The sequence below is a fragment of the Chaetodon auriga genome, chromosome 4 (genome assembly GCF_051107435.1).
Source record: "Chaetodon auriga isolate fChaAug3 chromosome 4, fChaAug3.hap1, whole genome shotgun sequence".
Lineage (NCBI taxonomy): Eukaryota > Metazoa > Chordata > Actinopteri > Chaetodontiformes > Chaetodontidae > Chaetodon > Chaetodon auriga.
The window spans coordinates 23,631,845-23,655,992 of NC_135077.1; the positions used below are offsets into that span (position 1 = coordinate 23,631,845).

Consider the following 24,148-nt stretch of genomic DNA (forward strand, 5'->3'; position numbering starts at 1 on the left):
TGGACTATTGTAGAATGTGCTTCCCCTGTGACTAATAATAGGAAATGTGATTGAAAATTCCTGACATGTACCTATTAGGATCAATCAGGGGGTTGAGTGGCAGCGTGATGTCAGGGATGATGTGTAATGATTCAATTCAGATGCTAGGAAACTGATAGTTGCTGTGCATCACTCTGTCATTCAGCTGATATCATTTTCAACAAGAAGAAAGTCTGGTCAGTTTTTGAAATGGCTACTGATATTCAAGACACATACAGCAAAGTACAAATGACTGACACTTGAAGGAGGTTGTCAGTAACTGCTGCAGTACAGGTCTCAAAGAATCTGATGGCTGACTTGGCATTAAGGAATTGAGACTTTGATGGCAAGACATAAACTTTAAAGTAACCCTGAAGGAGACATCATCTAACACTACAGCATCCTCTGTCACCATGATGGTCGATGTGCGACACCCCATCGATGCAGAGTCATTCATTTTTTTCCAAAACCCGCTGACAAGCATGCCCACCTCATGCCGTGATTGGCCAGGTTTGCGGAGTTGAGAATGGAGGCAGAATCTGAACTTCTCTCTTGAGTGATCCCTTTTCATTCTTCGTTCTTTTATTTCATTCTTCACAACTACGCCCATCACAGCTGAGTGCAACACCATGAATGCCTTTGAGGGGAGACTGTCTGAAAGCGTGCACCATTATCCTCATTTGTATCCACAATTCAATGCATCCAGACTGCAAAGACACACAAAAGGCACAGTTCTTTGACATTTTGACAGAGGCTGAATCTCAAGTTATGAGTTTGTGTACCTTCAAGGTGGTGTGCCGAAGCCTGTAAAACATACATTTACAATGCAAGTTAAACAGGTCATTTACACAAAGTGTATAAACACACACACTGTGTTGGTCAGAGGAAAGTACACAGCACAAGCTTTGGTCAACCATACTTTGAGTCATAAATATATAAGTCAATCAAACCTTGTAAAGACTTTTCTGTGCCGAAAGCCTTGAACAGAAATATGTACTTATTGTAGACTAAACTTAAACATGGCTTAAAATGGCATTTTAATTCACAAGTTAGAGAAGAAAACGCTAAGACAGGCAGATAAACAGCCAGTCTATCCTGACCAGACCAGCTCACTGGCTGTAACAGGTTCTGCTTTGACAAAATGTCCCTGGATTGTTTTCTCCTTCCTGGAAACAGTTTATGAGCTTATTAACGTCAACAGCATGCCTTCTGTTCACAGCCTGTCCACCCTTTAAGACACACATATGTGTATACACGCACACATTCATCCTCTATGTCCCCTGTACATTTCAGAAGTTTGATTCATGGGTCTGGTTTCGCTCTTATCATGCCATCTACTCTCCTCTTTCTCATTGCAATGTACAGTTTAGTTTTTCCTCTTAAGACTTGGGGTCCAATCAAACAATAAAAAAAAATACATTGTGTTTCCTTGGCCTCGATTGAAAACATTGTGAGTAAAGTAAGTAAAGACGTCAAAGAGAATTCAGAAAGATTTAGGAAATGACAACTGCAGTGCAGAATCCATCTGCACTAGGCTGGATGGATGTTATTGATGTGGGTCCACCATGATGAAACTAGAACATTGTGAAGATGGACCATGACAGGCTCATCTTAGATACTTTGGGTTCTGTTGTTTGATCCAGGCAGTTTAAACATGGACAAAATGATGAAAAATGTTACTTCATTACCAAGTTTAACTTCGGGACACTGAATAATCAGGAGCTGAAAAAAAATCTATAAATAGAGAGATTCTGTTTTGCATTAGAAATAGAAACTATTTATAGTAAAGATAGAAAAATATCCTTCAAATGAAGGGAATAATCCTAAATTCCATTGGTGCTGCATTCACGTTTTTTGATGCAGTAACGTTACTGCTGTTCCAGTGCATCCCTACTACCCATACTGTATGTGGTAACAAAGGTAGGAGGTGCCAAACCAAAACCAAAAGGAAAGCATGAAGCCCCAAAAAACCAGTAGACTCACCAACATCAAACAACAACAAAACCAACCCACATACCCTCCCACTACACTCTCTGCACATCCAGCATATCTGAAGCTCTCAGAGAAGGCTTTAAACCCAGAGGCATATGGATCTTTACACTGTATCTCTTTCTAAAGCGCAGGTATATTAAACTATGGCTGAGGGAAAGGTGGTCTATTGGTCACCACCTTGGTCCAATGTGAAATATCTCAACAACTATTGGATGGATTGCAGTACATTTTGTACAGACATTCATGGTTCCCAGGGGATGGAGCCTACATTAAGTATTTTGGTGATTTCCTGATTATTTTTTTTTTTTAGAGCTTCATCCTGAGTTTGAAATTTTCAGTTTTTAGTGAAAAGTCTGTGGAACTGATTGCTATGAAACATTGTTCAGAAATTCATCTTTTCTCAGGAAGAATTGTATTAACTTTTTTTTTAACCAAATACCAAAAAGTAATAACATTCCCATCAGCCTCAGCTGTATTTTGTATTAAGTGCTAATTAGCAAACATTTGTATGCTAACATGCTAAACTACAAATGAACATGTCTAACATGATATCTAAAAAAAAAACAGCATGTCAGCATTGCCCCTGTGAACATGTTTGCATACTGAAATTAAAATTTAGCGTAAAGGACAGCCACTAGCATGGCTGCTACATGCTTGCTTTTGGCTGTTTTCATGTGTTTATTATTATTATTATTATTATTATTATTATTATTATTATTATTATTATTAAAACTACATGTCATGCCTTGCTACTTAGATCTGTGTTTTGCTATAGCAGCATCTTTGCCAACTTCTTCAGGAACCGTCATTGTTGTTTTTGAACAATGCTCACCCGTAGTTACCAGTAGTTTGGCTTCAAACGCATACCATGAAGCGTGGCAAGATGCGCATGTGCTCTCATCTGTGATCCCATGAATCCAGCCTCCTGGCAAAGGTAAACGCATCACCCCATTGTACCACAGTTTTCCTGTGTTGGCAAATATATGTATATATATTTCATTTTAATTTTACATTTTATTCAGTTCTAATTTAAAAATGTGTGTACATGTCATATGTGTATATAGCACAGGGGTTACGACTTACATTTGATTGCACAACCATGTGTTATAAAATGACAATAAGTGAACTTTGATATATGAGGCCAGCTGTAATCGAAGTAGCGAATTTCTCTGTTAGGTTTCCAGTGTGGCATTCACAAGGGCACTCATCGTGTTTTTGTTGTGGTTTCAAGTTTCGATACCATGGAGATGAAATGTTGAATGACTTCTTCGAATTGCCAAGTATGAGATGACCGTGCCAGTGCCATGTTAATATGAAAACAGAGAGATGGCCATGTCACGGTGTACCTGCACATTACTTCACACTGTTACTGTGCTGGCTGAGACAGTGCTTCAGTGGAGTTGGAGCTTGTTGGATCTGTTGCTATGTACAAATGTATATATATGTTTAATACTTCACTGTCACCGTGAGAAGCAACTGTCTTTGTCCATAAGCATAATGTTAACATTGTGGCTAACAGTGCCTGTAAAAAGTACTCACGGATCTTGGAAGTTTTGGTGATATTAATGAATCAAAGTACATTTAGCCAGGACCTCAGCCTGCTTGGGCATCTAGGTGAGGAGTTGGGACAGATGTTCTGATTTCCCTTATCCATAATATGAAGATGTGACAAATTATTCCCTATATGCATCCATTTCTCATTTGAATACCATTCAGTCACAGTGACAGCTTTGACAAAAATCTCTCACGTTGTTATTTGCCGTTCACCAGGACAGTTGTGCAGTTTCACTGATGAGATGGACATGCTGTTGTCCTCCACTCATAATATTAGTTGATATGAGCATCCACCCTGACAAACCGCAATCAGACAACTTTCTCTCTCTCCTGGGCCAATTTTCCTCCTTCAAAAGCTTCCTCTGTCTTTTATATTTCAAATTCTTTTCCTCCTCTTTTCCTCAAAAATTGCTTGAAGGCCTACCTCTTCCTGGTGTACATACCTAATATTCTCTCTCACGCTAGCTATGGTACTTGTGTCAGGAACATGGAACTGAGTGTTGAGGCTCCTCCTCGACCTACTGTAGCTTGAATTCTACCTCAGTTGAACTTCACAAGTTTCCTAATGAATAAACGTAATAAACGACTGACCAGTGGTCAGTTCATTTTTAACCCAAAGACTAGTCCTATTGTTCGTATGCCTTGTGAAGTCATACTTGGCATAAAAGAATTCTATAGTTGTGCCAGACTTTCCCTTAAACCAACCATGGCTCCAGGGGTATGTGCAAGTATTGAGTAAGCTTCCATGTACTGTTCTTAACCTCATTTTTAAAATATTCACAATATATCAGACCTAGTGTCTTGTCATTTTGGTGAATATTATACAGTATATAATACTTTTATTTACACAAATCTAACTTGCCTTAGTCACAGTTGAGTAATAATTTAGTTTTTCTCATCCTCTGTGTTGTCTTTTGTCTGTGTTAATTGTGAACTTTAATTTGGAGCTTGATTTATATCACCAAACTTAAGATCTATCTGTACAGTCATGAGACGTATGTCATGATCTGGTTTGTTTGGTTTTGTTATTTCTGGTTTTATGTTGAAGGTTTTCCTTATGCGTCACATTTTGCGTTACCTCTTGTATTTTCCCGCCAGTGTGATTGCTCATGTGTTTTCACCTGTGCCTCATTAGTTCTTTCTCCCCTGTGTATTTAAGTTGAATGTGAAATGGTTTAATTTTTCCCCACCAGTGTGACACTATGTGAAAACTGTCTGAAATTATTTTGCTTGAGATTGTGTGTGTGTGACAAATAGCTGATATTTGGCTTCACCTGGACCCTACAAGGACGCCCTTACAGCTTTCTGTAGATCTCAGCAAATTTTGACATCCTCACGTTCAAAATTAAATCATTTTATATTTGGAAGTGAGCTCGTCTGCAAACATGAGTGCCATACTTTAACTTTTTTTTTGTCTATTTTTAACCAAACTCGTGCCTAATTCTTCACTGCAATTTTGCTACCCCATACTTTCTGTCTGGCACTTCCCAAGTTAGCTGCTAAATGCTTGATACAGAAAAAAACCATATGGATAGAACAAGGAAAGCTCTGTGGTAGTCCTGGGCGAGGGGGCAGTTGTGCACACCCACACTCACACATGAGCACACACTAACAAAACTGAAGCAAAAACAGCCTTGAGAAGGAGATATTTTTCTCCATGTATGCGTGAGAGGATCCTGGTGGTATCTGTTGTGCTGGTTGTACAGTCGCTGTGAAACACAGCAGGTAGGTGAGAGATAGAGAGGTGCAGTGAGTCATTTCTTAGGTTATAATAGGTGAAACTACAAAAAGAAAGAGCTTTGATTAGAGAAGCAGGAAAAAAGGACACAATTTGACAGTGGTTAGGGAAATTAAAGATGCAGGATCTCCCCCCAAAAAACTGTCTAGACTGATACAAAAGTAATACCACTCAATCATCACTTATGACCCACCAGAAATGTGCTATCTGCAGAGACCCTGACCTCTGCCTGCATCTTCTTATTTTAGTGTGGTTGGGATGTTTCTGGGCTGCAGTGGGTGTGTAGCTCTCAGCCAATAACAGCACGCAGGTGAGATCAGGACTTTATAATAAGGTAGCAACCAGCTGCTAGACTATAAGCGGCACACATCCAAGAGGAAACTCCAAAAATGGTGGACACAGAGCCAAAAACTTTTTTTTTACAAAGAGTAACCAACTATTCCTGCATAGTATCCCTTCAAGGACAGGAAAAAAGAGGAAAGAATGATGCTTGAGTAAAAGACAGGCAGAGTTGGACAGTGAATGTAGTGAGCTGATCATGAACAGCTGGAGGTGCCAGTGCCACCCTCCAGTCAAAGTCAGCCTCATGTGGACCAAAGCTAAACAGGGACTGGACCTGCCCCACATTCTGAAGACAGCTAATTGGCTGAGGACACAACCACTAATGCAGTCACCCAGCAGGCGGCAGTAGTGGTGGCCTCCCTCTCCTTTGTATCCCGTGTGACCCCTCCCACCCGATGAGGTTTAAAACCAGGGGACAAGTGAGTGCTGATTCTAGAGAGTTCCATCCTTCCTCAATGAACCAGCTTCATGAGCTTTGAATCAACTTCTCTCCCTCTTCACTGCAGAGCACTTTGCCAGAAAAGCCTTAAAAAACAGATTTGAAATAGACTTTCAGGCCTTAAATTTAAGAGATTGAAGACCAACTGTTGTTCCGTTGTATTGCCCTCCTTCTCTTGGCAGTCTCTTTCACTCCCCAACACTGTGGATGAGTGTCGCATGAGTCTCTCCTCCTGGACTGAATTTATCACCTGGCCTGTTCTCCTCCTGTGAGAATAGCCTCTGTTCCCTCTTCACAACATCACTAAGAACTGACACGTACTGTTAACCCTAGGTATGTATTCAACCACTGAATGTGCTCACTTCAGTCTCCTTTGCTGTTGTCTTGTTATTTACTTAATGTACATCTTTTTATGTATGTTTGCTTGTACAGTATGTGTGCGTTTTTCATTGAGAAAGCTATTTAAGATGGTCATTGGGATACCAAGTGAGAGTGCATGCCTGTCCTAGAAATAGCACTGAGGGACGCTGCTGCAGAGCCAAGTGGGCTCTTAATCAAAGTCACCATCCTTGAGGGTTCTTCTGTGATATATTTATATATACCTGAATTTGTATATCACAGATGATGTTTTTGCTTTTTGTAATATTTGCTGGCTGTAGTGACTTAATTTCCCTGGTGTGGGACAAATAAAGTCTTATCTTTTCTTATCTTATGTAGAAGAACTGTAGAAGCAGATTTTTTTTGCAATTTGCTAGTTCTCAGCGATAATAATGTTTTAGTTTTTTGGTCTGACTTTTTCGGTCACTGTCACTCCATATTTGCTCCTTTCAGCACTTCATCATTCAAATCATTCCCATTACTCTTAATCACCCATCCAGCCTCACCCGACACCTCCTCATCACAGCACCTTGAGTGAACTAACAGCGTAAGCAGCTCCTTCTAATATTAAGAGATTATCTTTAATCTGTCTTCAAAGTGATTTGTCTTTGATGTCCCTATCGTGTACTTTTGGCAGATCCTTTTGTTTCCCACCCAACCTTTAATGAAAGCGTGTGATGCACTTTATGGTCCGTGATCCAAATCCACCTTTGTTTTAAGGTGTTCTTCTGTGTGTCTAATCCACCAGAAACCTTGAATCTTAAAGTCAATTTTTGCTGCCAGAATGTCAGAAAATACTTGATGTTCTTATTAGTTCACTGCCTTTAAAATCCCACGAAGTAGCATTAATGCAATGTTTACACTAACTGCTACAGTATTTCGTGTTTGCTGTTGTCTCAGTTCTTGTTCTGCTTGTCAGATCTATATCTGTTACCGAGAACTACTCTAACATGTTGTGGGGCACAAATTTCAAATTGTCCCCATTAAGACTGAAAACAGGTGCTTTAACAAGGGAAAAGAAAGGCAGCAGCCAGTCTTTTTCATGATCTCTCTGTTGGTCCCTTCACTGTCTGTGTGAAAGATAACACACTTGTGTCTGGAGCATAGCGAGGTCACATTTCAGTGGCACTCTCCATCTACTTGAAGTCTAAAAGCTTGTGTAAATGTGCCTGTGCACAGACGAGGAGATTTGAAGAGAAAGTTGCAAGTTACGTTCATTTCAGTGCTATCCGCTAATAGCAGATGATAACGTCTTCAAGCACTCTCCACATCACCAGTTTGCAGGGGGTGGAGATGGAGAGGAGTCGGTCTGAATGGAAAAGTACTGAGAGGCAGGGAGATGAGGAGGGGTGGGGGTATTCGTAGAAAGAGTGTTGAAGCTGCACCCGTGCCAAGTCACACACACACTTCTGCACCTGTATGAAAGAGAATACCACATGGGATATTTAGACAGAGAGAGCACTCATGTCCAAAGATACTGTGCCTGCCTTCTCTCAGCTGAACATAGCCAATGGTTACACTCAGCCCCTGGCAAAAAGCCCTCAATTATTGCTCGGCCATGTCGAACTTGCAGTATATCTACTGTCAGCATTAGATTTATTCAATCACTGTTGTGAGTTTCCCTTGGGGATGAATAAAGTATCTATCTATCTATCTATCTATCTATCTATCTATCTATCTATCTATCTATCTATTTGTCTATCTATCTACCATGGGATGACTCTTTTTTTACATGCGCATTTGAATGGTCCTTTAAACTCCGGTGTCTTAACACATTTGACAGTCAAATAAGTTGCTTTAGTTGAGACTGCTCCATGCATCAAAAGAGTTCAAAAAGTTAAACTAAAGCATTAGTTTTTTTTACAAGGTGATTTCGATGACTTTGAAAATTGCTCCACATTTTTGATTGAATGAGGAACAGTTGACAAACAATTGTCAGTCCAAACCTTCAGTAGGAACTGAACTGACTGTAGGGTGTCCAACTAACATCACTAGATGCACCTCCGGTAGGTCTAGAATCAACGAAAACAGAAAAATATGGGTTTGATTGGGTTTAATTTCTTACTCTAGTATGTCAAAAATCAGATGCAGAATCAGTAAAATCTAATTGATAAATGACTGTTTAGCTGACCATTGTTGTTTGCAGTCATCATCAGTTAGATGTGACTATTGAATTCTTCTGCCATCTTTTTTTACAGCCCGACAGCACCTAAGCCACTAGACTAAAAGCATATATAAATTCTCTCATCTTACGAGCATTTTGCTATATTTTCATTCTGAGGGCTTTGCATGAATGAACGAATGGGATGAATGGGATTTCTTTTTTCTTCTCTGTGCTGTGCATGTTTGACTTGTAACTTCTGACTCCCTGTATTGTGTATTCTTTTACATGAACCATGGTAATGTATTAATCTTTAATGTTGCTTGTTGGATGTTCACACTCTGCAGTTATTCAACGAAGCATTGATGGAGTAACAGACTTTGCATTTGAAAGGGTTGCTAGTACTTCCAGTCTGAGTAAGAATCAAATTCACACAGCTTTAATACTGCTGTAGAAAAAGGGTTTTGGGGTTCAGGTTAACCTTAATTATTCATAATATTTGATGTGTTCATTGGATGTAGAATCTTCTCCTGCAAAGGAGCCTGTATCTACAGCTGTCAGATCATTGTAGTGGAATAAAACAATCATGCAGTAGCTCTGAAATATGGAGAAAATGTATCATTTCTCAAATTGAAAACAATTTTTCCATTGAATTTTTCCCAGTGTTCTTCCTCCACCACAGTACCTTTAGGTATCATGTTTTACAGAGTGTATTTCTTGGTTTTCTTTGAACCTATACGGCGATGTGCTGTAATCTAACATAAAGGTGCAGTTTGAACTCTGCATTGTCTGGTATGTAAAGGCTGTAACATTGAGCCCACACATGTACAGAACAACATATAGGTCACATTAGTGAGTTTTTCAGGTTTTTGTTGACTTTGGCGCAGAGCCGCCCTCCTCAGCCCCTCACCCATTCCTTCCATGGCCTCACATAAACACATTTACATTTGCTTCCTACTCTTATTTCCCTTTTTCCTCCATCCAAGTGGATATACATACATTTTGTCTCTGGTTCGAGCTAAAGCTTTAGTTTAAGGTGTTTTTCAATCCATGTCTTGCTGACAATGATGGCTTGTTTATGATAAATGAGCTTCTGTCTATAATAAAGAAAAAAACCTTTCTAAGAAACTGCCGTACTCTGATATTTTGGACTGAAAACTTGTCTCAAGTCCTTCACTTTACCAGGACTGCATGAACACAGTTGATACAACATCAGCCATGTTAATGTGCGGTGTGTGTGCAAACCAGCAGTTTATGCATTTATGCTTTATTTATAGACACAAAAATCATCTTTTAATCCTTTAGAAAAACATCTGTTCCAATGCACAGTTACAGTAACCACACACACACGGACACACATGTGTGTACGCACTAACGTGCCTCTGAGTTGTGTTCACTTCCCAATGTATGGGGTCAAAACTCGGCCGCCCAACCACTGATGACGGCGGACAACAACTGTCCACTATCTTTGTCAGTGCTGCCAAGTATTATGGTGAGACCCCCTTTGACTCTCTGACTCTTCATCCTCCCATCACTCACACACTTGCCTTCTTTTTTCTCCCTCCTCCACCTCAGCTCTTCTCCCCACTCCATCTCCCCATCTGCTAAGCAAGCAGACCCAGATCATCTGAGATGCTGCTACTCCTCCTTTCTTTTTTCCTCTGCAGCTCTTTCTTTATCCACTTTTCTTCCTTTAAGAAGACATACAGACATCTTTTTTCCATCCCCTCCTCTGTTCACTGATTTGAATACATGCTACTCTTTTCTATTCATTATGATTTATCATTTGTGCTTAACAGCTTTCTGCGCATGATGAGTCTACCTTTTTGTTTGTCAGAATCACCTGAGATGACACTTCTGTGTCAAATTGCAGTTTGTGTAAACTTGCCTCCTGCACCACCCTTGTCTTGCAGTCCTGCAAATACATTTTATACAAAAAGTAAACCAGAATATGTATCATCATGTGATTTTGTATTATGCATTTTGATCAGTGTCATTCAAAGACCATTGCAAAAAGCATGTGCACATTTCTTTTTGTATCAGTTAACAACTTAAAACTTCATGTTTCTTTATTATGTCTCTCAACAGGAAAACGCACACAGGAGTAGTTCAGGATGGCTCTCAATGTGCCAGGTCTGGTGGTGATGGCAGCGTTCTACCTGCTGATCTTGGGCACGGGCATCTGGGCGTCTATGCGCTCCAAGAGGGAGGAGAAGAAGTGGACAGGAGATGGCATAGAGATAACACTACTGGCAGGACGCAAAATCAGTCTGCTAGTTGGCATCTTCACTCTTACTGGTAAAGCAGTCAGTCTTTCTCATGTGTTTATGGCATTAAATATTAAAAATGATCATTTGTGTTTCAGGTGATAACTGATGTTCTTTGGTCTGCATGAAGACATCAGTGGAATGCACGGACTATAGCTTCTAGCTGCCTCATGTCTCTGTTATGTGTCTTTAATATGTGCGTTTGTTTCTCTGCAGCTACATGGGTGGGTGGAGGCTTCATCCTCGGTATAGCTGAGGCAACATACAACCCAACACTTGGCGCAGTGTGGGCTCTCATGCCTGTGCCTTACGTCCTGACCTTCTTCTTGGGTGAGTAGCCCCACGGGCCCCCAAGCATTAGGCCATAAACTATACAGCCTCACCCCCGCCTCTACTGTCTTCAACTTTTTTTTAAGATGGACGATGTCAACTAATTGCAATTTGAGCAAATGTAGTTGGATACAACTGTGGTGATGAAATTGAGTAAATAGTGCATGTTATCCACACAGGGAGGGTGAAATATGTACATAGACAAAAATTAGGAAATAGACATGACCTTTGTGCAGCCTAACACAGTTAGTGTTGCACACAAGGTGTAATGGTGCTGTATGCAGGGTCTGAAATGAACACCAGCAAATAACCAGTAAAATTAGCTGTTGGCAGAAGGTAACTTGCCACAGAGGCTGCTAGCATTCACACTGTAAGCCTCAATTAGATACAGACTTTGGTCCTTTATTTTGTAAAATCTTAGAATTTTGTGAGGTGAGGACTCAGGTTTAGAGGAGGGAAGACTGTCATTGTCACGTTTAACATTCAATGCATCATCCATTTTACATTCAGTAGGTAATGAAAGCCATATGAGACAATGACACTCGGGTACTCGCTAGCAACAATGTAATTTGCCTTATCAGTATATCAGCATCAAGCATCTATAGGATTAATAATTGCATCATAATTTGAGTGCACTGACTAATTCAGGAAAAAGTTTCTACACACAGTTTATTAAATATGATATTAAAATGAGCTTCACAGACTTCGGTCTCAAGCTCGTTGTTGACCAGTAATGCAGCTCCCAAACTCCCATCTGACTCAACGCACCAATAAAAGTGTTGCTCACGTTAAAAATAGGACCATGAGAAATGAGTTCAGGATTGTAACATGAAGCAACAGGTGCAATAGGAAGAGTCACCCAGAGACTTAGATTGACCAGTCCTGAATTCATTGAACTAGCAAACGCGTAGTTTGTCTGTAGACATTTGCAACAGGTGAAATAATCAGCACTCAGGTCCCAGTGTCACAATGGCCTGCATGGTGTGAGAGTAGTGGGAACTGGAAACACCGAAGTCCCTGATCAGGAAGTATAACATTCCCTGTTCTGCTCTTGTCTATTGTTCACCAAGTGCACACGAGTCCAGCCGAAGGTGTTTATTGTGTTATCTGGAGGGAACACTCACCTTATCTTATTGTTCACACGCACTTGTTCTTTCCCGTTCACCCTCTTCCTCATCTTCCTTTCTCTCTCTCATTTTTGTTTTTCAATGATAGAAATATAGCCCTGTTTTAAAACTGATGGCTCCATCGTTTCCAGATTCTGATTTTATGCTAATTCCTTCCCTCCTGCTCCAGGTGGCTTTTTCTTTGCCAAGCCTATGAGAGAGAACAAGTATGTGACGATGATGGACCCCTTCCAACAGAAGTATGGGAACGTTATGAGTAGCGCGCTGATCTTACCTGCACTGGTTGCTGATGTCCTGTGGGTGGCACGCACACTTGTCAGCCTGGGTAAGTTACTTCACATTGTAAAACTGCCTGGCACTACAATGTGTGCACACACATACTTGTGGAATCATGCGGGCACCCACAGATCTGGGTACATAATGTGCACAAACACTAGAGTAGAAAAACAGCTGGGGGGGGTGTTTGCACCAAGTCAGTCATGTTGGAACTGCAGACTACGACAAGAAGGCAGGTGAAAAGAAATAAAAGAAACACATGACAACATGACAACATTATGAAATCACCACCACGAACTACAGTCAAAACCATTTCCACAAACCTTTTATGACTGAGCCATTGTATTGGATTACATTTTCTCATCAGGTGTTCCTGTTATTTTGACCACACATTATATTTAGCTGCTGTAGTTCAGTAGAAAAACAGTTGCATAACAAGAAGTATATATGAGCTATATACGTTTTCTACCCCCCTCTTTTGAACAGCAGTTGTTCAAGTATAGTTTGGTAAATTAGGCACGGCTGGTCTGTCAAGCTTTGTTTTTCCAAATGTTTCAGCAGTGTCTGTGGGGTGCAGTAAGAGATACACTATAATATAGCGACTTTTTTATTGCCTTTCCAAAAAACACAAGAGCAAAAGTGTAAGAACTGGATGGAACAGTGTGCTCGATAACATCAGTGCAATCGTTAGCATGTTCGGCTAACTAGTACCTACAGTAGTAACTGATCAGTAACCAAGGAGCACGTCATTAACTGACCTATTTGAAGAGTAAAGTAGCTCCTTGTGATATAATTAGAGCTGATGATGTGTTGGTACTGTTATTTCTATGGATGTTACTACATTTGCCACTATTAATTTCATTGTTTCTCAAATCTGTAAGTGATCATTTGCGTGTGTGTTGTGTACGTGTGTGTGCGCACGCATGCGTGTTCGTTTATGCCCTTTGATAGTGGATGTGAGGGTGCATGTGCTCTGCAGTGTGAAAGTGAAAGGAAGTATGTGTATGTGTGCGTGCGTGCGTGCGTGTGTGTGTACATAATGTTTTCCTGTGTGTATTTTTTAACGCTGTCTTCTTTTCCAGTGTTATTTGAAAAAGGGGGTTAAACATCGAGCAGCCTGTTGATTGTGAAAGGTGATCAATTATTCAAAGCAGATTTTCCATTGTTTGTGCCAAGGCACTGACTGGTTGACAGAGGGTAAATGTTAAATGCTGTATTATGATTAATATAATTTCATTTCTGTGTGTAAAAAGATGTTTAAAAAGACAACGAAACAGTGAAATCCATGACAGTGTTTGAGCCACCAAGGTAGCAGTGCATGCTGTGCTGATGCTCCACAAAAGGACTGGTAGGGAGGGAGGAATGCTCCTGGGACGCTTCTGTCCAAACCCATTAAACAAATATAGCATCAAGACCCCTCACTCCTTACTAAAACCTCCTGCTGTTGTTTCTGGAACAGTTAAGAATACATCCCTGATGTGCTCTCAGCAGCACACGTACACACACATAAGCACTTGACACTGTAGAGCGTATTACACTGATAATTTGAGCTACAGGGGTGTTGTTGCTGGGAGATTTATCTGTGTGCATGTGTTGTGTAAACTATAAACTGAGCTTCATGGTCTGCTTGAGCGAGTGTGTGTGTGGTGGTCCAGTGCCAGAAAGGATTTAACATTTAAAAAAAAAACATTTTCCATGTGCTGTCAGTTAAGCTATATAATATCAACAGTGCACAGTCATGGTCAAATCTCTGCCGGGAAGATATCGGGAAAAGGACAGAAAGGTTGCAAAGAGAGTGTGTGTGTGTGTGTGTGTGTGTGTGTGTGTGTGTGTGTGTGTGTGTGTGTGTGTGTGTGTGTGTGTGTGTGCGTGTGTGCGCGCACGCTCACACATGCATGAGTTTTGAAAGTGAGACGAGTATCTAAAAGTAACACAGGGGTGTTTAGGCAGCGCTTTCCCTCTGTCCATCCCTGGTGCTGCCCAGTAAGTCCCAGAGGCCTCTGAATCTCATTCCACGTTTCCCTTCTCTAAATTTAGCACAGAGGGGAACGGCACAGCTCAGCACAGAACACAGAATGTCTGGAAAACAGACCGAGCAGGAATTATTTACAATACAGCGATGTCCCACTGTAGGATAAGTTACAGGACAAACAACAACACCAAGGCCCTGTTTGATCTGGATGTGCGTCCAGATATATCCAGATCAGGTCGAGATGTAGTTGAGATGGATTTCAGTTCACACATGGCATCAGGATGCATCTCCACTGATCATCTGTGGTCAGAGTTTGCGTCCCTGGTAACATTTTGGTTAAAACTACAAAACTAAAAAAAAAAAAAAAAAAAAGCTATACTGATAAAATGGGAAAAAAGTTCAAAATGAATAAGACTTTTAATGGAAAGAGTGAGAAGATATCTTTGGTTTGATGTTCTCAGATTTGTTGTGGTCATGTATAAATTTGCACCACTGACCGCCTCTAAATGTATTCCCACCTGCACGGAGAGCTTATCTAACAGGATGCATTTTTGTGCCAAGTGTGAACAGACGGTTAACAACTGTAGTAACTGCTATGTTGTTTTCATAAGTGACGGGTTAGCGTGTCTGTAGAGAACAGATACAAAAGCAAACCATTTTAGACCATTGACAAAACAGCTGGAAAAAATAAGGTTCCGGGTTAACAGATCAGATTTTAAATGTCAAACAATGGGGTGGAAACTCTGAAATGGTGAAGTATGCATCGTCAAGATGGTGCAAAGGGTGGTGAGTGGCGATCGAAGGTGCCGATCTGACACTTCTCTGTTTAAGGGCATTGTTGTGGTGTGGCTGCAGGCTGCGGCTGGGGGGACCCTGGCAATGTGGCAGAAGAGACGGTGAAGGTAGTGACGTTTTGCTTGCCTTGTTTGAGTAACAAGATGTCTTTTTCTTTTTTCACTTGTTTACATTTACTTATAAATGTAGTTTTCTCATTTTTACACTTTTGTTTCACTACTTGAAGACACTTCTCTTTACCTTCTTGATTAAGAATAATCAGTATTAAATGGGTGATAATTTACCCAAGAGGGTGAAAAGGGAACATTTCGGTGTCACAATCAATAGGCTGCTTCTGTTACGTGTTTCTGTACAGTTCTGTGATTATTTTATTATTATCACTTTTATGTTGGCTTGTTGCTCTATCTAAGCTCTTGGATGCTTTTTTAAAGCTTTAAACCAAAGCCACCCATGCATAATGATAACATTATTTTTGACTTAAATGACTAGAATTGTCATGTTTTTGCCTGTTGGTAAAAGTGTAAACTGTTTGTCCAAGTGATATGAACAGTATAACAAGACGATGTCACTGGCTTCGTAGTACATCTTTAGTATTAGAACATAAAAGTGGATGCATGTCTATGTGTGTGTCTGTGTGAGAGAGGGAAGATTTAAAAGCAAAAGAGAGACTGAGAACCTAATGAAACAAACAGTAAGCAGCTGCATGTGTCTGTAGCAACAAACACCTGTACATTAGACGACTTGCTGACATTGGACTCTTCGTCTCTGTCAGTCCTCTGATGCTCATCGCTCTGCTGTGTTCTTCCAGGTGGAACTATGAGTGTGATCCTGGACCTTTCATACGTCTACTCCATCATCATCTCCTCAGTGGTGGCCATAATCTACACACTGCTGGGGGGGCTCTACTCTGTGGCCTACACAGATGTCATCCAGCTCATCCTCATCTTTGTCAGTCTGGTGCGTAGCATCTATTGAACGCTTCACACAGTGAAGCCTTTAGTACTCTCTACCTGCAACTCTAGTTTCAGATTCCAAACTTGCAGTGACCGACCGAAAACATCCCCCACTGGGCCCATAATCAGATTAGCTGTGTCCTTGTGTTTGTGTAAACAGTGGGTGTGTGTTCCTTTCCTGTTGACCAACCCTCACTCTGTGGACATCTCACTGACGGCCTACAACCAGACCTTCCAGGCCCCCTGGGTCGGCACGGTGGAGCTTGATCAGGCTGGCAAGTGGTTTGATGACTTCATGCTGCTGGTGAGTGGAGTGGGAAAGGTCATTTTATACACGCACAGACAGAACCAGATGTCCTAATACACAGCTTATGTAGTATTTACTATGGGTGTAACGGTACACAAAATTCACGGTTTGGTATGTACCTCTGCTTTGGGGTCACAGTTTGATATGTATTCAGTACAGCATGGAAAACAAAAAGGTGTAGAAAATAAAAATGTAAACATTCAGCAGTGGCTCATTGTCCATAATCTTTCCTGTAACACTTAAGGAACTCAAATACTGACATATAGTCAACAAGAAAAAATAAATAACAAAAATAAATGACACAAAAGTAGGTAATGCTGCATCATAAGACTCTGACCTGTTGATAATTCCTGAAGTTTTCACTTGTTTATGCAGGGCAGCACAACTAGCAGGGTTCAAGCACTTTGACCATATGCTTAAATCCTGTATTCTCTACAACCAAAGCATGGTCGCATATCTGCAGCAATTATCATTAAAATTAGCACTCCTGTGGTCACTGGCACCATCTTTGTCCATTTTCACTGTAATTGATGAGGAAACTATAATGCTCCCATACAGTGAAGCAGAAACACTGCATGACTTTGACCTGGCTATGTCAGCTATGCTACAGTTGATAGACAACAACTTGTGCGCTGCCAAAACTTTCCAGGTAAAATTAGCGCTCTAGAATTTCTGTTCCGTACATGCGACAGAAATAGAACATATTAACAGTAATTGTTTGGAACACTGGACGTATTAGGAAGTGGCGTCCTGAACGGCCTGTTCCGAACAGTCCGGGACGAATACACGTACTGTTACATCATAGTATACTACATAATTCATGCCATCACATCAGTGAAATGAAATGGGCTTATTCGATTAGATGAGCAAACAGCCAAGCATAACAACAACAAAGTCATGAGTTGTGTTGCTGTACAAACCGATTCCTGTCATCATGCCTGAACTGTGTGTTCATGCCAGGCTCTGGGCGGTTTGGCCTACCAGGCATTCTACCAAAGAATCCTGTCCGCCTCATCTTACACCCAGGCTCAAGTGACCTGCTTCGCCTCTTCAGCCTTCTGCCTGGTGCTGGGTATCCCCTCCGTGCTGGTGGGGGCTGTGGCTGCATCTACGGGTACACATTCTTAACTTACAACTCTGGAGATTTCACAAGTTAGCTTTCCTTAGCGTATGTCTGCATTGGCTTGCTTCTGCTTTCTGAAACAATCAAAACATGTTTTCACTTCACTGAATAAAGCTCTGTTTGTCAGATTGAACCCTGTTTCCTGATTCTTTTATTCCTCCCTGCAGTTTTCAAACATTCCTCTTGATCCAAATATTCTTCTGTCCTTCCTTCCAGACTGGAACTCAACCAGCTATGGACTGCCCACCCCATATGAGCGCGACCAGGCAGGCTCCATCCTTCCTATTGCCCTGCAATTCCTCACACCCCCTTACATCTCTGTCTTGGGCATTGGAGCTGTAGCGGCTGCTGTCATGTCCTCCATGGACTCAGCTCTGCTGTCCTCTGCCTCATTGTTTTCCTCCAATATCTACAAGAACATTATCAGGAAGCAGGTGAGAGGTTTTGAGACATATATCGGCAGTGTTTATGTCCATAAACAATTACAATTGCAGAGAGCAATAAGTACAGAAACAACAATCATTGTCACAGACCTAAAGAATGTGATACTGCACTCTAATATAAGTACGTTTGAATATGTATATGATTAAAGGGAAGCTTAACCACATCAAATCATGTGAATTCCACTAGATTCAGAGGCTGCACAGAAGGCAGTTCCTGCTCCTCTGCTAAACTAGGCTAGTTTAACAGATAACACGTCAGCTGCTGGTCTTTGACCAAACCTGTGTGTTCTGTGTATTGGCTTTGCAGGGCAGTATAGTCCTCCATTAAGCCTTATGTTCAATGACAAAACTCAGCAAATAGACTCTATCAGGTGAAGTTAAATGTGAAAACAGCTGTATAATTCTCCTGAGAGAACCCAGATGATGTCATCAGGGTGTTGTGACTCAGTCAGGTGAACTAGTCAAGACAGGGTAGTTTCTCAGTCTGTGGCACAAATGTGATGAAACTGTTGCTTTTCTGGAGAACTGATGATGATGGAGATCTTATTAAGTGTTTGATTCTTGTCAGAGTCACACTATCATGGCCTCTGCTGCTTTAGTTTTGACCGCTTCCTATTTAATCTTTCTCTCACAGTTCCATGTTAATTTGCATGCATGTTATCTCCCTTTAAGAATCTTGAATCTGCCTTAATTTACAATAACACTCTACTGACAACAAAATGCCTACAGTGGACAGCATCACAAAATGTCTTGTGTGGGTAGCCATGCAACATTGACAGCCCAGAGACTGTACTCTCATAATATAAACTGAAGGCAGCAACAAAGTAGCTATTGACTATACAATACTGTACATACTGTACAATATGCCTACTGTTCCACATTGAGTCTTGTTTATGATGTTTGCTCTCTTTTAACAATGATCTACTTCATTATTTCACCACCAAGGAATGTTCCACATAGTGATCCTGTTCACTGTTGGACTCTTCTAGTCAGGGGCATTGGATTGTCTGGAGAGGACTGAATATACAGGGCCCTCATATGCGGAGGATGCTAGAATTAATATTTGTGCATGTGAGAATGGGAACAGCCCATAAGCCCATAGAGAATGGCTGCGTACAGGGTCCAGAATTTTGTGCTTGGCTCCTACTTACAGTGCTGGTACTTTATCTTTGTAAGAGGACCAGATGATCATTAGATCTTTACATTGCATAAAAATGTGGAAAGTGAAGCTTAGCTCTCTTTGTCTTCTTGCTGTCACTCTCTCCACTCCTTCAGGCATCAGACCGTGAGATGCAGTGGGTGATCCGCATTTCAGTGGTGGTGGTGGGTCTGGCTGGCACTGCTCTTACCTTCTTGGACAGCAGCGTCCTGGTCTTCTGGCTTGTGGGTGTGGACATGTCCTACACCATCATGTTCCCTCAGCTGGTCTGCATCCTCTTCTTCAAGGTGTCAAATGGCTACGGAGCCATCGTGGGCTACATGATAGGAATCATCATGAGGGTCCTGAGCGGCGAGCCACTCATTGGCCTCCCGCCTGCCATCAAGTTCCCCGGCTGCCGGCTGGACGCTGAGGGAAAGCTAACCCAGTTCTTCCCCTTCCGCACTGCCATCATGGTAATTTCACTTGCATCCATTTTGCTCGTCTCCTGGCTGATGTCCATCATTTTCAACAAAGGTCTGCTGTCTGAGAGGTGGGATGTGTTCAAGATCAAACGCAAGCAGACACCCCAAGCCAGTGGCACAGCCAGCGACAGGAGGACCAACTCTGGTAACGAAGACGGCTCCGTGGCCAAACAGTTATTGGACACCACCAGCTGCTGAAGAGGCTCAGGAAGACAGAGAAGATGGGCACTGGCTGGAGGCGGGCATGTTCGTTCATCTGCTAAGCACGAGTTCATACAGGGGGAACAACGGCAAAGGCTAGAATATAATGAAAGATGTTTACATACATAGCCCAGAATAAAATGCCAGAGATTGTGCTGCATTATATATATATACATCAACATACATCACTGAAATAGAAGCAGTCCACACAAGAACTCAGAGGCAAGGTCAACCGTCAAGCCATTAAAATTAATTTCCATTTCAAAAAACAAAACAGTATTTTAAGTTACATGTATGCAAAAACCCAACTTACTAATTAAATAATTAATTAAGAACAGACTTGTATTTTTACTACATTTTGAGGACTTGAGCTTCCTCTTTGAGAGACCTGAATTCAGCTTTATGGTTAAAAAGACACTCACAAAGATTAGAATTAATCCAAAAGATGATAAAATGAGTTTACAATTCACATCAACACAATGTGTAATTACTTATTGGATTCTGCCTTTTGTGAGAGTGAGAGTGCATCAGACGGCATCATGTAGCCTCTCAGAAAACAGGAATGCAACAAGCCACCTGCTTCATCCTGTACTGAATAATGATTCATCAGCTGGAGCCGGGTGTGTCTCTCCATGCTGCACTGTGTGTGCACCTTGCTTGTCTCTCAGTGTGAACCTCTGTTAATGATTCGCAGCTATGTGCAGCACGACAGGGCTCTCTGTCACACGTAGAACAAAGAAATGCTTCCCAGACGAGCGCACGCTCTGCACTGTTTGCATTTTTGAATTTATGAATTTCATTATATAACAGTTTGACTCAGATCTGATCTCTTCCTTTCTCTAGTTAATCTGCTGCCTTAAACTCAGCTATACAGCAACGGTAATTCTTCTTAGCTTGTGAGTTAGTATTAGATCATCAATTTTTTACTTCTAAGTTATTACTTACACATGCTGTCAGTGCTTATACACAATGTAATTTCACTTTAAACAGACAGACTGTGCTGTTCTCTGATGTTCTGTTTTCTCTTCAGAAAGTTTAAGACGACTGTCTTTTACCACACTGTGACAAAGTTTGCAGCCACCCAGCTGTGGATGGCTTAAGAATCCACTGAAATGCTGGTGGCTTTGTTGTGCAAGCAGTGTTGAAAATCACAAACTGCAACCAAACAGTTGGACAGAAGTGACACAAACAATAGTTTTGTCCTAATGATTCATTTCCATTACCTGTTCTGTTGTGAATAGCAGCAGGGAGAGACGACACTGCAGACCTTTATCTCCCAGCATGCATCAGTTAGTGTAAGCCCATTCCCCCCCCACGTGCAATTTTCATGTTACAAATAAATGAATGTAGCCGTTTTCTACAACTGCACAGAGAGAACGGCAGACATACCCCTCGTTTCCTCCTCCTCCTCCATTTCCTTCGCCGTCCATCTTTGTGTGAGTTGTGCCTTTCAGTTTGTCAGTGACTTTTTTTTTGGTTAAATACTGTCTGCAAAGCTGTAGTTTACAGTGGGATCATTTTTTCCTCTGTGGTGGTGAAAATGTTTGCAGCTAAGATTCTGAGAATTTACGTTAAAGTTTCACAACAGTACAAATTTTACTATCTTTTAATAATTAGATTTTATTAGAGAAGACACTGTTAAATAATCATTGTTTTTTAATGTATGTTCTGTTGTACTGAGCCTGCACAGTAGTTTGTGGTGCAAAGAGATTCCTGCTAATCAGAGACAGTCAGAAATCCTTCCTCTACCATACTGTTAGCTTTAATATCACTGGAAACTGGTTTCACTCCGCTGTCAGCGGCTGTTTGCTCATCATCGTAACATGGGTGTATGCTCAATCTGCTCAAATACCTCACCGACTGATAATGATGATTTTAAGTATACAAAACTTCAACCTATGATTCTGACTTCTATCCAAAGCATATTCTATGAAAGACACTTTCCAAAGACTGATTGCACAGAACAAACTGGACACATGCAGGACACAATGCATCCATCTTTTTATATAGTGATTGTGATTTCTACCTGTATTATACTCTTGTACTGTACAGTCTAATCATGATTTGTATATTTACACTTTTTATTTTGTATCAAAGTTGATCGCTATGCATCGAGTTTTAGAAGAAAAACGCAAATGTGTATTTTCACGTTAGAAACATTTCAGTCAAAGAAATTCACCTTGAGTTTTGCAGAACATTAAATGTAATTTCACCTTCACACTTGTTTAAATCACAGTTCATTTGTGTCAGCAGTGATTCTTAGCAGGTGTGCTTTGGACACCTCACAGGAAAAACATGTTTCATATCGATGAGTGGCAGTAATAGCCATTTAGAACGGACACTCCAGACATGATTTGATGGAAGAAAACTTCCCAGTGGTATAATGAAAGATGGCAACGCCTTAATAATGGAGCATATTGTCATCTCTGCATTTTCATCACTTTTTGAGGAAAGATGTTTTATTTTCCACGTTGGGTTAGTCAAACATCATATACGAAAGTCCAGGACAGTTGTTTTTGTGTTGGATTTTCCCCTAATATGTATTTGGTTTTATATTATTATGCATGTCGATTGTCATAAGCTGAGTTGTTTGTACACTGAACTTTTGTGAAGGCTGTTTTCTCTTGCCACTTGGCAAGGCCCTACTTTGTAATTGATTAATGTAAATCCCCATGGGGTGATGTTCTGTCAGAATAAAGGCTGAAACCAAATGACTGTGTCTTTGCTGTCTGTGTCAGTGGGTCATGCAGCACATGTGAGTCTTCCAAGAAATGTTTTCCTGAATTTAGAGAGTGTTACTAGTGAATGTTGGGTAAAGAGCTGGAAGCATGCTGGCAGTAAAAATAGAATGGCTGGACTGGGCTGTAGTGGGATGCTGGTCCTACAGTTCTTTAACAGATAATCGTCTTACCTTGCACTCTGCTCCAGACCACTGTCCTTTAAACAACTAACCAACCTGTTAATGAAAATGCTCTTTGGTTAATACTGTTGTCTACTGAAACTGTTCTAGCATCCATCGATGTAGACAGAGAGCTTACTTCAATACAGCCAATCAAATCTTGCATAAAGCAGTAACATCAGGGTTCTCTCACAGGCAGAGTGGATGGTCACTGAACACGTGTCTTGTCCTGCACCTTAGCTTGTCGAACAAGTAACTGAACAAACAAAAAAAAGGAAAAAGTCCACTGCTAACTTCAGTTGGCAGGCTAGAGAGCTAATTAGCTGTTCAGCTGCAGCACATTAAACAGTTTATAAACGCATCCGCAAATGTCTTTTGAGTCTGGTTGTGACATGTAGCTACAAATAGGGGTGTAATGCTGCACTGAGGTCGCAGTTCAGTTCATACCCTGATTTAGGAGTCAGGGCTCGGTGCAAGTTTGGTACACACAGTTGTTTTCCTAGGATAATGACATCATCCAATCAGAGTCCACCCCAGTCCCTTACTGTAACCCTAACCTTCTTGGTTTTGAGCAATGTGAGGAAAAAGATTTGGTTTGATAAAACTGCATTTCATTCAGTTACTTTGGACAGACAATAGTGCAGGTGTCAAAGACAAAATCGTCTTGCTCTTTCATTTGCATTTGCCATAGTCTTCATGGAGCTTCATGCACCGTACTGTGACCCCCGTACCATGATGATTCAGCACAAATACATGAACTGGTACATCCTCAGCTACATTGCAAGTTTCTTTACTTTGTTTCTCATTCCATATGATGTAACACTGGCACTCTTGTCAATCATACACTGACACGTTCCTCCATCCAGCAAAGGGGATTCAGATAATTCCCCAGAGACATTTCTTCTTCTTTTTAGCAATACAAAACTACATATTGCAGAAACATGTTGATGTTATATCTGACTAAAAAATGAATGATTACATGTATGATTCTGAAGCCTTCAGTAATGACCAGGAGATCAGGTGCGCCTACGCACCCAAAGCTGCTGAATATCAGCTTTCTTTTTATGATTTCCAAGGGTTTCTTTAGCCATGTTAGAGACGTGGTTCTAGGGATGGCCGTCTGTCTGTCTAAAAAAAAAGACTAAAATGCCTTAACAACTATTAAATTTATTTCCTTGAAATTTTGGACATACATTCATGGTTCTCTGGTGATGCATCCTAATGACTTTGGCAATTACATGACTTTGCCTTTAGCACCACCAACTGTTTA

The 24,148-nt window shown here is 41.0% G+C and overlaps 1 protein-coding gene across 1 annotated transcript; it reads left to right on the forward strand.

The window, feature by feature from the left end:
- The first annotated feature begins 6,097 nt into the window (after positions 1 to 6,097).
- On the forward strand, positions 6,098 to 22,674 carry LOC143320140 (high affinity choline transporter 1-like). Its single transcript, XM_076729592.1, has 9 exons — positions 6,098 to 6,416; positions 10,651 to 10,860; positions 11,046 to 11,159; positions 12,456 to 12,611; positions 16,138 to 16,286; positions 16,443 to 16,586; positions 17,550 to 17,703; positions 17,929 to 18,146; positions 19,431 to 22,674. The coding sequence occupies exons 2-9, from the start codon at positions 10,677 to 10,679 to the stop codon at positions 19,974 to 19,976; spliced, it is 1,665 nt and encodes a 554-aa protein (XP_076585707.1). The 5' UTR covers positions 6,098 to 6,416; positions 10,651 to 10,676; the 3' UTR covers positions 19,977 to 22,674.
- The last annotated feature ends 1,474 nt before the right edge of the window (positions 22,675 to 24,148 follow it).

Excerpts from the sequence above, each read along its gene's own strand:
- LOC143320140 (XM_076729592.1), top strand. The coding sequence starts at position 10,677 with ATGGCTCTCAATGTGCCAGGTCTGGTGGTGATGGCAGCGTTCTACCTG. Across the intron at positions 11,160-12,455 it reads CGTCCTGACCTTCTTCTTGG|GTGGCTTTTTCTTTGCCAAG; the intron begins GTGAGTAGCCCC and ends CTCCTGCTCCAG. Across the intron at positions 18,147-19,430 it reads AGAACATTATCAGGAAGCAG|GCATCAGACCGTGAGATGCA; the intron begins GTGAGAGGTTTT and ends CCACTCCTTCAG.